The sequence below is a fragment of the Anser brachyrhynchus genome (assembly GCF_964034855.1).
Source record: "Anser brachyrhynchus genome assembly, chromosome: 1".
Classification (NCBI taxonomy): Eukaryota; Metazoa; Chordata; class Aves; order Anseriformes; family Anatidae; genus Anser; species Anser brachyrhynchus.
In genome coordinates, this window is record NC_137694.1 from 190,076,008 (window position 1) to 190,088,937 (window position 12,930).

At 48.4% G+C, this 12,930-nt stretch overlaps 2 protein-coding genes across 12 annotated transcripts in view; one reads left to right on the top strand and one right to left on the bottom strand.

Moving 5' to 3' along the window:
* Positions 1-6,219, bottom strand: part of PAN3 (poly(A) specific ribonuclease subunit PAN3) — an 81,515-nt gene extending 75,296 nt beyond the window's left edge. Inside the window, exon 1 of one of the 9 annotated variants that reach the window (XR_013940701.1) lies at positions 4,274-6,215. Coding sequence is in view for 8 of the 9 variants with exons in the window: in XM_080560912.1 (XP_080417038.1) it covers positions 4,274-5,201 (928 nt within the window). In the remaining variant the exon portion in view is untranslated. Of the gene's footprint in view, positions 1-4,273 lie in introns of all 9 variants that reach the window. The other 8 variants (XM_080560912.1, XM_080560913.1, XM_080560910.1 and 5 more) reach the window with 8 other exon arrangements.
* Positions 6,220-10,680: 4,461 nt separating this feature from the next.
* The window catches only part of FLT3 (fms related receptor tyrosine kinase 3), a 40,628-nt gene continuing 38,378 nt past the window's right edge, over positions 10,681-12,930 (top strand). For all 3 annotated transcript variants that reach the window (XM_080575874.1, XM_080575872.1, XM_080575873.1), the window contains exon 1: positions 10,681-11,693. In XM_080575874.1, the coding sequence (XP_080432000.1) occupies positions 11,639-11,693 (55 nt within the window). In that variant the 5' untranslated portion in view covers positions 10,681-11,638. The remainder of the gene's footprint in view (positions 11,694-12,930) is intronic.

Sequence of the window (12,930 nt, forward strand, 5' to 3'; positions counted from 1 at the left end):
ATACAGAGCTGCTACAGCGGCCGTCAATACCCACTGCTGCTCTGACTGGCCTTCTAACACACAGCTTGCGGGCTGTGAAAACAGCAATCATGCTTTTATTAGGCTAACCCAACGCAACCCAAGCCTTCATCGTCCTCCTTTCCACCTCCTCACGGACAAAGCCTACGCGCAGACAGGTTTCCTCAGCAGCTGTGGAGAAACAGAGCAGTACTGCGGGTATGTTAAGGAAATAGGGGCCTGGTTTAAACGCCTTTTTCCTAGAGGAAGGCTTTTTGGGAGAGAACAAGACTCAGAAGCCTGGGAAGGAGAGGCAGCGGCAGCACTGTGCTCGTGGCCAGCTCCTGCGTGCTCCTCAGTGGACAGCAGCACCGGAGCCCGCTGCGGCAGAGCTGAGCACGCCTGCAGCACTCAGCCCATCGGCCCTCCTCCGGGGCTGTGCTCAGACAAGTCAGGCACCAGGCTAAAGAGTCAGCACTCACGGTTACTGCCGTGTATCGTGTGCTTCACAGCACAGAAAGCACTGCAGCAAGCAGCGAACGCTTCTATCAGTGCAATACAGCTTTTGTGAGGCCCGTGTGCAGAAGAGTATTACATTTGTATTTATTCACTTTAGAGTAATTTCACAACTGCAGTTGTCTGTACAGCTTTAACTTGTCCAGCTTGTGTACAGACATGATAGATTTTAGTAACAGCGACAATTTTCTTTAGACCCTCCCTCGCATGGCACCAAGTGCTCTGGGAACCAGCCATCGGCAGGCAGTAACACAGGCTGGCAACCTGCTCGTTACACAAGGTGTAAAGCTTCAAACGGAACAGAGAGCAGACACAGGAGGAGAAATTTCTCATGCCTCTTACCTATCCTTTCCTGAGCTGCTCCTTAAAACCCTGTCCGTCATATCCTTCCCCCTAAATGCCAAGGAATGGTAATTTCCCCCTTGTCCACTCCTACAGTCCTCTCAGGTTAGATACCACTGCTACTCTGCCCGGTACCTGGGCTGACACTCAGGACTTGTGGCTATCAGAAGACCACTGTGCGTAGGTTTTGGCCACTAACAAATCTCGAGGAAACTTTTTCTGATATTTTCTCCTTCCTTTTTTGGTTAGAGGTCCTATGTGAAAAGGACTTCTTTTTAAAATCAAACTTTGGTCAGGCAGTTAGCAGCTGTGCTTCTTATTTTGCAGACAGGCAGCTGGACACCTTGCACCCAGGAGGCCGAGCACTCACAGCACCAAAAGAGCAGGAACAGTGCTTTGAGCACATGTGCTTCAAATACAAAGTGCTTTAGGGGCAGGGGTGCTACCTTCTGAAAGTGGATGGAGTTCATCAGCATGGTCAGTCTCATTCCCTGAGAACATAAAAAGCCACAGCAGTCAGGCCAAAGACACATTTAGCCTTCTGCATCACCTCTGAGGCTGGACAATGGTGGGCATGTAGACAAAAGCATAAACTCGAGGTGAGGATGACGCAGAGGTTCCCTGAAGGCTCTCAACTATACATGGTAGAAAATGAGTTTGACTCAGAAATGATTTTTTTTTCACATTTAATAGTCTAAGGAAGAGTTTTTTTCCAATAATATCTGATGACTTTTTGAACCCCTGTCAGATGTTAGTATCTAAACCATCTCTGGCACAGAACAGTTTAACCACACGCCATGTGAAGAAATCTCTGTTGGTTAGCTCTGGACATGTCACCTGCTTGTTTCACTTGATACCCTTGTACTGGAACACTTCTGCCCTGGAATATTTCTTGCATTTTTGCTGTACTTCTCCTTATCAATCAATGTTCCCATCACCTGTGTTCTGAAAACAAGTCAGTATTTGGGGAGTCTTTGCGATTACTACAGAAAAACCTATAAGCAAATTAATAATCCTGTACTCAAAGCAGGATTAGAGTAACACGCATGTTAGAATGAGGCGCTGACCCACTTTTAACAATAAATAGGACTGCACAGTTAATTACTCAATGAGCATTATCTGCTCCATGCACTGAATGATGCTGGGGTCCGGTGAGGAAGAAGGGAGAGAAGGCAGTACACGCAGGTGCCTAACTGGAGGCCACCCTGATACTTCTGCATTAGGGAAGACGGGCAGTGAGACTGCACAGGAAGGATACCTTTTGGCACTTCCTAATTCCACATTCTTTAACCCAGAACTTTACTGTTTAATAGAAGTTGATATATAGCTTTCTACATCCGCAAAAATACAGCTTTCATTGCATCCACTTGGAAATTGTAATAGTAACACCGTGGGCCACCAGCAAAATGAGAATTTCAGAGATGAACTTGTCAGTAGCTATACTGGTCAGCTCCAGATTTTGAGCAAGTATCTTCCTTATTTCTTTCACAAATGCATACTGACGCAAGGAAGCTTAGAAGCAAGACTGGGCCCACTCTAAGGCTCTTCATTTAGAATTTGTCTCTCCTTCCTTTCCTTACTCTTTTTTCCCAGGTAGACTCCTTGATATAAGACCCTCCCCCCTACTAGTCCAAGCCTTTGCCTCCTGTAACTTCAAGCGAGGTGCCTTTCCCTGCAGGGAATCACTGATAACTCTGCAGGGAGTTTGCCCATTCTTGGTGCCCTCACAACAGGGGCAACTGCTGAGAGCTCCATGCAGTTTTAAACCTCTGACGGGCTGATACATACTCAAACACGTGGTTTCCAAATAGTTTAACTGCTCAGCAATATCAACTGTTGAGCACACAAACTCTGAGTTTTTTTCTTAGGTTTAGGACTTGAGCAACTTTTAGAGTTCTTTCTTATGAGAACAAATGAAGAAAATCCCTCATATAGAAGCTTTTATCCCCAGGTCAGCTTATAAACCCTCTCCACAAGCCTGGATACACTAGCTTAGCAGATTTTAACTATTTACTTTTACATTTTTATTCACCTACACATCTCAAGCCTAATTCTGTTCAAAAAAAAAAAAACAAGCAGAGATCAAATGATAGCTGCTGAGTGTTTCCCATCTACCCGTAAAAAAAAAAAAGCAGCATAGACTTCACTTTGAACAACAGAAGTTTGATAAAACAATCAAAAATCGTATCTTTTAACAGAAAGCATTAAGCAATTCTATGTTTTAGGGTTCTCCTGGAAGAGTAGACATGACAGTGTTGTACTAATACAAGGTACTGTCCAGCTACCAACTACACGGACAATATCGCTCAATGGCACGAGCTCACTACACCTGGTGAAAAAGCAGTTACAAGTACCTGAAACGTATCGAGCGCTGAGAGCTATACACAGGATGTTCAACATGGTTGCATCTTAATTTCAGCAAAAGCACGGTTGTGGCCATTTAGCTGTTGAGTCACTTAATGTAAACAAATACCAGGTTTATGACAGAAATCAATAATGCAACCAAGCTTAATGTATTCATTTAGAGCATGACATTTCTGAAGAAGCTTTAATAGCTTGCTGGACTTTGTTGTTTCAAGTGCTGCTGCTGCTTTCACTACAAACCGAACTGTTCTTAAAACCAGCTTGCTACAATCAGCATCTATTCAGCCACCACGAAACTGACCAGCAACTGCCCTGCAATGCACACAGGAACCCTGAACCCCTACCAGGTGAGAGCAAGCAGGGAATGAAGGCAGGAAAAAGTCAGAAACAATGTACAAGCAATTTCTCCTTGCAGCAGCGGATGGCTTGCACACATCTAAATTGTTACAGCTTTAGGATTTACAAAGTGACACGCGCCTGCGATGTAACAATATTTCAAGGGGAAGAAGGCTCAAAACTTCCAACAGCTGAGACCCAACTCCGGTCGCCTGGAGGAGCACACCAGGCAGCAGCTGCCCCTGCGCTACCACCCTCACAAGAGCGGTTCCCCAGCTGGGGGGGGCTCCCCAAAGGCACCCCAAACCTAGCACCAGGGGCAGCCAATGCCCAGGAGCCCCCCAGGAGGGGGACAGGAGGGCATCCCCTCTCCAGCATCCCGTTTGCAAGGGGGGCTCCTGCCCTTTCTCCCCACACCCGTCCCCTCTCCCCGTCGGTCTGCCCCTGGCCGACGGGGCTAAGATGGAGGCACCGCATCCGGGTGGGGGGGGAGGAGGGGGGGGGCTGGGGGAACCCCCAAAAAACGCCCCCGGGGATGCAGACAGGCGGCCGGGGAGGCCCGGGGGAGGGCAGGGAGAGGCCCCGCCGCCACCATGGCTGTTATTTGTTTCCGGTAGCACCACAGCACGCTCGGGAGCCGCTTCCCCGGCAGGACCGGGGCGCCCCCCATCTCCCACCCACTCCCCACAGCCCCGGGGCCACCCCCGGCCCCACTCACTCGCCAGCCGCGGGCCGTCCAGCCCCCCGCCGCCGCTTCCTCCTCCTCCTCCTCCTCCTCCGCCGCCGCCGCCTCCCGCCCCCAGCTCGGCTTTCTTAGGCCCCACCGCCGCCGCCGCCGGGCCCGGGCTGGCCCCGTGAGGCGAGTAACCGGGCCCGGCGGTGGCCGCCGGGGGGATGCCGAGGGGGAGCCCGCCGAGGGGAGCGGCGGCGGCGCCGGGCTCCTCATGCAGGAACTGGCACTCCTCGCCGTAGAAGCAGGTCTTGTCCTTGGCGTAGTAGCGGCAGAACTTGAGCTTCACGGCCCCGCTGCTGGCGCTGCTGCTAACGCCGCCGGTCCCCGCCCCGCCGGCCGCCACCGGCCCCACCACCGGCGAGGGCGAGGAGCAGGGCAGGCCGCTGCTGTTCATGGCACCCGCCCCGCCGCCGGGGTCGGCACCATGGGGAAGGAGGGAGGGAGGGACGGGGCGGGGAGCGGGAAGGGGCGCGGGGACCGCCGTCACCCCGGGCTGCGGCTCCGAGGGAGGGAGGGAGAAGGAGGAGGGGGGGGGGAGGAGGAGGGTGAGGGGGCGGGGGGGAGCCTCCGCTCCTCTCAGCGCGGCCGGGGGCGGCGGCGGCGGCGGCTCCTCGGCGCTCCCGGGGTTGTTTATGCCATTTTCCTCTTCCTCAGCGGCCGCCCGGGCGCGCCTGCGCCGGCGCGGGGCATGCCGGGTAGCGCCGGGCCGTGCCGAGCCGGGCCGGGGCAGGGGGCGTGAGGGGGAACCGGGGGGGAACCGGCGGGGAGCGGCCGCCGCGGGGACACCCCGCCGGGACACCCCGCCGGGCGGGCTGTGAGGGTGCGGGGCCGGCTCCCCCACCACAACGCGTTCGTTGCTCGCCTTGAGCGAGAAACGCGGCTGTTCCCCCTCAAAACGGCACCGAACTCCCATCCCTGGCTGCCCCGCGCGTCTGAGGGACCCTCCTCGGGCACAGGAGGGCTCGCCACCTCCGACGGGGTGCTCCAAGTGTTTCCCCGTGAGCGAGGAGGGTTTGCTGTGGGAGTCCTCCGTGACTCATCGCCACAGCGGCTCCAGGTTCTCTGAAATGTTCCTCAGAGTGCTGGCATCGCTCGCGGTGCAATCACCGAAGTGGTATATATATAGTGGGGGAAGCATATTTTAACGCGCGCTTGACAGTAGTTTGGTAAGAAAAGTGCTTGGTGTGGAACTAAGATCGCTTTTTTGTCTTTTGTTGTATCCTCTCTTAAAATAAAAAACAGTCTGCCTCCAAAGTGGTTTGAGAGTTTGTGTGAAAAAAATAAATAAAAGAATAATAAGTGAGCTTTTAAATGTCATGCTGAAACCTTTCTTCCTCAGATGAAGTCTTCGAGAAGTAGTGGTGCCTTAAGCTGAAATCTCAAGTTCTTGCAGTCAGGAGGGCACCTTCTCCAAGCTTACAAGCCAGCTGAGAAAAAAAAGCTGCTGCTTTGTAGAAAGAAGATTTGACAGAAAACTGGAGCAGAGCGAGGTGACAAGAGTTAACCTCCAATGCTAGCCTGGCATCCCAAGAAAACAATATGAAGGGCCTTATATTTCTGTTGTTCCCTAAAAATTTTCAGCCTTTTGCTTCCTTCAACTGTATATGGCAAAGGTGCTACAGATACAATGTTCCTATAAGTTTAGAAAAGTAGCAACAGGGAGGGAAGGCCCTGTTAGATTATCTATTACAATGTCTCAGAAGGAGCTCCGATACAAACCACAGCGGGTTCCACAGTGAAGAGAGCCCTCCTAAAGGCTTCAACCATGAGAAATGTTTCAGTCAGAACATACACCGTCGTAGATAACCAAAAGCAGTTTGCTTTAGTACACAAATCAGAGGCAGTCCCAGCAGCTTTTGCTGAGTGCTCACAGCAGTGCTTAGCTGTGTATCACTCAGACCACTGTCATTAGCGTTATTCCTCTGAGGGGTGAAGCCAAGGACTTGGTTGCACAGGGGGGCATTGCAGCTATGGGTGACACGTCCCTCAGCTCTTGCCGTGGCGAAAGGCAGGGCTGAAAGTGCATTAGTGCATTGCTTTCTCTCCCTTTATCCTGATCATCCATTCCCTGGGAAGGTACTAGAGAAGGGTAGAGTTCTCAGGCAGTTGAGGCTTTTGTGGGTTAGGGGTTTCGTAGAGGGGAATGGGAAGCAGAAAGTGATATGCTGAGGTAACGCCAGGTGTGGGGAGCGAGAGGAACCCAATATCACCTGCAGCTGAAGTCCTATTCTCAGCAGTCTCTTTATCACACCTCATTCCAAGAATGATGTCCCCTGAAAAAAGCCCCTTCCCTCCAGAAAGATCAGACTGAGGGGCCAAGTTATAGATGCACATGAGGAGGCTGGAAGGGGTGCTTGAAAGATGTTAATATAGGGAGAAGAAAAATATCAGCTTTCACCCAGAGCTTTCCCAAGACCCGTGGATCTTTTATCCAGAGCTTTAGTACTGTGGATTTAATGGTATCAAGTTATCTTACAAGAGATTTCATGATACACATAGGGAAATACCTTTTCTGGGTAAACTGGTTGAGCACGAAATAAATTCTTCCAAGCAAAGACTTCAATTGTGTAGCCGCTCCCATCACTGAAGTGTATTCTAACCTGTGTTTTCAACCTTGTGAATCTGCTTTTCCCACAGCTCTTTTGCTGATCCATGCATATGTCTAATACTGCATATACACGGTAAGGTTAGGAACAAATGGGCTTGTGTATACACGACCCACATTTTTCTGTCTGCAAGCTGTGGTTGAGGCTGGAAACATTCACCGTGGATGCAGGAAGAGTTAAAACAGTGGACTGGGCAGTGGCACATGATTCTGCCAGCGAGGGTGCACAGGTAGCAATGAGATACGTGGTACAGAGCAATGGGTGTCTGGGTTCTCCTCCCCCCACGTCGGTGGAAGTGAGCATCAAATTCCTACCAAACATGAAATCAGCTTGGAAGTGTCCTTTGTCTTTTCTTGGCCAGCAGAGCAGAGCCAATAACGGGAAGAGGCTGCAGATGGCGTGAGCCTCTTTTTCTGGCCCTGGCAAGCTCTCACCTCTCCTGTCTCTTCGTTTCTGGTAAGGCCTTGACCTGAAGGCTGACCTGCAACTATTGAGTGTCCACGTGGGACCCTGACACTTTCTCATTAACTGTAACTATGTGTTCTCCTCCAGAATTTTATTTCCATTGCCTATTCCTGCTGGCCAGCCAGAATGCCACGGGAGTCCCATCAGCCATTCGGTGTCTTTGAACCTGCTCCACTGCCATGTGCAGTCCACAGAGATTTACTGGGCATTCCTGCAGAATAGTGACTGATGATGTTACCATTTTTTTTTGGCAAAACAAGTCCCCTGTTTATTGAAGCTGGCACCTCTACAGGGAACACTGCAGCTCCTCTCTTGGGCACACACACAGATTTACCTTTCACAAGATCCAGGGAGAAAGAAAAGGAGGAACAGACAGATGCCCCTGGGTCTCGTCCCAGTTTGTAGTCAAGTCATAAATGTGGTGTGCTTTTTGACCCAGAAAGGGGGAAATACTCTTGTATGCACGCATATAGACATAACCAAGTGACAGAGCTGTTGTGAGAGAACAAAACATGAGATTAAAAAAAGAAAGGGGGGGGGGGGGGGGGGAGGAGGAGGAATCTTTGAGAAGGAAAGCCTTGCCAAGAGATCTTTTCCCCAGCCAAAGCAGGTTGCAAGTGCCAAATAGCTCTCCCCTAACATTAGATTCAGTGTTGAGAAAGCTGCGTCTGCTATTGAGAGTGACAGTTTCTCTTTGTGTTGACCCAAAATTGACATGTTCAGTAAATCATGTGGAAACAGATCCTGAAGTGCATGCTAAGCATCAAATAATACAAATGAATAACAATACCTTTCGAGTGATGGTGTTATACTAGCTCTTTTTCTTTTTTTTTTTTTTTTTTTTTTTACAGCATAGGCGAGACAAGTTTTGTAGGTAGGAAGCTTGTTAAACCGCCAGGTAGTTGGGAAAAGCACTGTTTTCTTTTCAGCAGTACCAGCTGGTATGTTAGTAGATATTATCTCTACTTAAAAAAACTGTCTTTCCTTAATGTTATTGAAACAGATCAAGGGAAATATATTTTTTATATGTTTTTGCATAATCTGACTTTAACCTTTATAGTCTAACATAGTATATAAATAGGGAAAAAAAAATGTTAGCAAGTTTTATGAAAATATAAGCATGATCAGAGTCCACCGTAATATTAGACAAGAATTTAACATTTGTTAATTTATTTTTTGAAGGAAGAGCAATGAAGCCTGATAGCTCAGGATATAAACCAAGTGGTGTCTGAATTCTAGGGGAAATTGCCACTCTTGAGATTATTCCACAAAATGAGATTTTTTTTAATCTCCCTTTGAAGTGTTTGAGACTAAATAATAGGGCGGCCAGGATATTGGACTGAGTAATGAGTGGGCCAACCTGCTGTGACAGTTCCTACGGGTCCTTGACAAGGGAGTTGCCTTTGCTAGCAGTACGTGGAAGAAACCAAATGTTGCTGCTAGCCAGATTCCCATTCACATGCAAAAACAAATTCATGCCAACTCAGTGAAGTTTTGAATTCAAATCAAGTAGCAAGTCAGGAGCTGACCCTGAAGTGCTCCTGCTAACACCTACGTTAATAATGTATGCCAACACCTAAGTTAATAATGTATGGGGGGAGGTCTAGCCTTGGGCTAGAGTTCATATTAGTACAAGCAATAAAACGTTAGCCTAGTTTCACGGTGCTGGTAACCAATTCATATGGTTTAGCTAGGGAGTTTTTTTTACCATGTGGCTACTCCCACCAGAGCTGGCTTTATCTAACCGTTGCAGTGAAGGCCATACCATAATGTGACATATCTTGGATAAAATCCTTGGTAACAGAAGCCACCATCCCATGAGGGGAAAAATAGAAACTTGCTGACTCAAAAGAATACTTAATGGTCATTTACACATGTATGAGATTTTTGAACCTCCTCTGCCAGTATCTTTAGGACTAAATTTATATACTGGATATTATACATTTATTTTGGCTACATTCAGTAGATATGAACTCTACTAGCTACTGACATCTTTTGCAGAAGGTTTTTAACTGAAAACAAGACATGTATATCAAGACTTCTGGTACCAGAACAGCCGCATCACCAGTGACAGGTTCTGTTAATTAAATGCAGGTTGTAATAAGTTCTGATCAAGAAAGTTAATGTCAGGTTATACTCGTTGAAACCATGAAAAGGCAAAATGTCTTTAATGAAATCCCACTAGCTTCCAGCGACGCATCAGATGGAAGAGAAAACAAAGCACTTTGCTCACTTGCAAATTTTAAAACAAAGGGCAGGCAATCACTGTTTTGGTACACATGTAGGTGTTCAGACAGGTCATTGCTGTGACACCTGACCCCACAAGAAGTCAGTGACTGGGGCAGATGTCTGGTAGTTTCAGAACAGAAGCACAACCTGTCTGCACCCTGGTTTCTTGAGGGCAAAACCTCTGTGTAGGTGTGCCATTGAAAGGGATGTACAAGAACATACAGGAAAGATGTGGGCTTTCTGGAGCGGGTCCAGTGAAGGGCCATGAAGATGGGGGTTTCCCATGAAGATTTGAGGTATCTGACAGATGAGAAGGAGGTGAAAGGGCCGGAATCACAACCTGGAGAAGAGAGGGCTCGGGGGGATTTTATCAACGTGTATAAATACCTGATGGGGGAGAGTAGTGAAGATGGAGACAAACGCTTTTCTGTGAGGCCCAGTGCCAGGACAAGAGGCAATGAACACAAACTGGAACACGGGAGGCTCCCTCTAAACATAAGGAAATGCTTCTGTGCTGTGCTGGTTGGTTGAATATTGGAATAGATTGCCTGAAGTTGTGAAGACTTCCTCCTTGGAGATGTTTAAATCTCAACTGGATGTGGCCTGGGGCAACTTGTTCTAGCTGACCCTGCTTTGGGCAGGGGTTGGACTAGATGATCTCTAGAAGTGTCTTCCAACCTTGTCTATGCTGCGGCTGTGTCCAAAAAAAAGGCCACCTGCAAGCCAAAGACATAGTAACACCTCTGAAAGCTCGGTCCCAGCATGGTATTTCCCTATTTGCAATGATTTCTCTAAGGCCTATAGAATCCTACGCTTCCTTTCCCTGTTTCTGAGGCCTTGCAAATATGTCCCTCCCTAGTTTGCAAATCACTTCAGCTCCTTCGTTTGCACTGCATCAAATTCAAACTTGTCTTCAGCACCCGAGTACAATGTTATTGCTTCAGTCTATTTCTGAGGCAGTCCTGTGAGAGACCAAGTGCTCACCTCCTCTAACAATGCTGGCCTCAGTGCCGTTTCCTCCATTTCTCCTATAGTTATCTTCAGGATGTCTTCTATGTCTTTTACATACAATATACCTGTCTAGCTCTGGTTCATCTACATTTTTATATAATTTTCCCTAATGCCAAAGAAGCTATTTACTAAGTATCAGTACCAAAAAAAATCCATTCAAGATATAATCTCTGGCAGGTCGCTAAGAGCATCTTACTGACATTGAGTTTATTTGCTTACATGCAAGCTCTTTTCAAGGGATTGTTTAGTTTTGTAGAATTTCAGAATGGGTTCTTAGTCCGTAACAAGAAAAAAATATAACAATTGAGGGAATAGCAGGGATGAAGCTGGGGGCGATGCACAAACTTAGCCCACAGAAAGGGATCCACTTTCTGTCAGGGGTACGCGATGCATGGCTGCAGCAGCCAGGAATATCTGCCTGCCCTTCTGAAGCACCTGGTCCTGCTACAAACCAGGGGATAGTAAATCTGGGCTAGTTGGGCTAGTTGGACCCTCTGTACACCACGAGCAAGAAGCAATGAGAAGGCAGATGCTGGAGTGCTGCGCGCTGGGCAAGGCCACCAAGGTCTGTGTCCCCAGAGGGTTGCCTCTGTGGGTGAACCTGGAGGCCTTTACTTTTATCCCCTCCACAAGTCGTCTGTGAAATGGCCTCAGAGCAGCTGTAGCTCTGTCTGCACCTTCCTGCGGGCAGCGCTAGTTCCCCCTTCCCTCTGGGGCTAAACACAGACCCACGCCGCAGCCGCGCTGCCCCACCGGGCCTGGTCCCCAAGCTGGGCAGCTGCTTCCCCTGCCTGGCAGAGGCACACAACAGGTCCTCTGCCGCCGGGGCTGGCTTCTCACCCGCTGCTGGAAATATCCCTCAGCCCAAGAGAGGCCCCTCTGCTCGCCTACACTCAGCCGTTTCCTTCAGGCTCAGGTCTGGGGCCCGGGCTTTTGAAGAAGTGGTTTCGTTGCGGGCAGTGACGTGCGCCCTGAAGACAGCCACCTGCACGGCCGCGTTTCACGCACTCGGGCTGAGGACGGCAGGGCATCGCCAGCCATGGCACTGTGCCCGCACGCTGCCCACCCCTCAGGGACCCCACTTTGGCTACCAGGTAAGGCCTCCTCAACCTGCTCCTCGGACCCTTTCCTTCCATTTCCCATTATCTCTATGCATCCCTTCACATCTTTCCTTTCTTTCACCTCTAGCTTCTTATCTGTTCATTTTCTCCTGCATCTTTCATTTTCCATCCTGCTTTTCTTCTCTTTTCTGGGTGTCCCCTTCTCTGTCCCGTCACCCTTGTGTCCCAGCCAGGCTGTTGCTCTAGTGCACCTGACACATTTCATGCACAAGGCAAAAAGTACCTAAAATACTCTTTTTTTCTTACTTTTCCTGATGTAAATGCATTAATACCAGCTTCACGTGATCACCTTAAACAATATATCTGCATTTTCCTAAGTAAATACTCTGTGAATGAGATATGTTGATAGAATGAAATTCAGCAGTGCATCTGTATCTTACCAGGTTTTGTTGTTGTTGAGCAATCTAAGCAGAAGAAAGCACAATATTAATATCTAGAAAGTTTATCTGTTTTGTCAGAGTGAAGTCATGCCAACATTTTAACTGTTAAAAGAAATGTTTTCTTCCATCTCAAACGCTTGCAACTACTTTTCTCTGGCTCTAAAATAAATGGCTTGCTCCTATCAGAAATGATCTTGCTGATTCAAAATCCAGGACCCAAACAACAAGAGAGTGGTTTTTTTTTTGTTGTTTTTCTGATCAACTCAGTTCTGATGCATGCCTGGGAAAGTCATTTTACAATCTGGGGTTCATTTTCAGCTCCATATACGGGAACAATAATATTTACTTCAAAGAGCAATTGTTTAGATATTATTCATTCATGGTTGAAAGTCTACCCGAGATAGAAGGCAAGGTGGAGTAAAAATGAAAATGAGTATTTCATGATCTCCTGCTTTGCATGATTGCTGATACTACTACTAAGCAAACCCTGTCAAGGACGGATTTTTGTGTTTTCGTCTTGACTGAGCTCTGCTAGTCTTGCAGGCTGCATAACAGGGTAAACAAAAGCGATTAGCATCTGGGATGTGATAGTGCCCGAAGGCGGCTGTGAAGAACAGACCTCAGCACGGCTGAGAGACAGCTCTGAGGAGGGAGCAAGAGCCAGAGGAGCACCGAGGTGCGAGGTGCGATTATCCTCCAGGAGGACTGCTGCTCGTTGGGTTGAGACACTACTTAGTCAATGAAGGTATGTAGGGAGGCAGTAATACTTCTTATAAGGCCAGCAGATACAGGGGAAAAAAAAATGAAAAAAAAATGCTTTAGGACGTGCA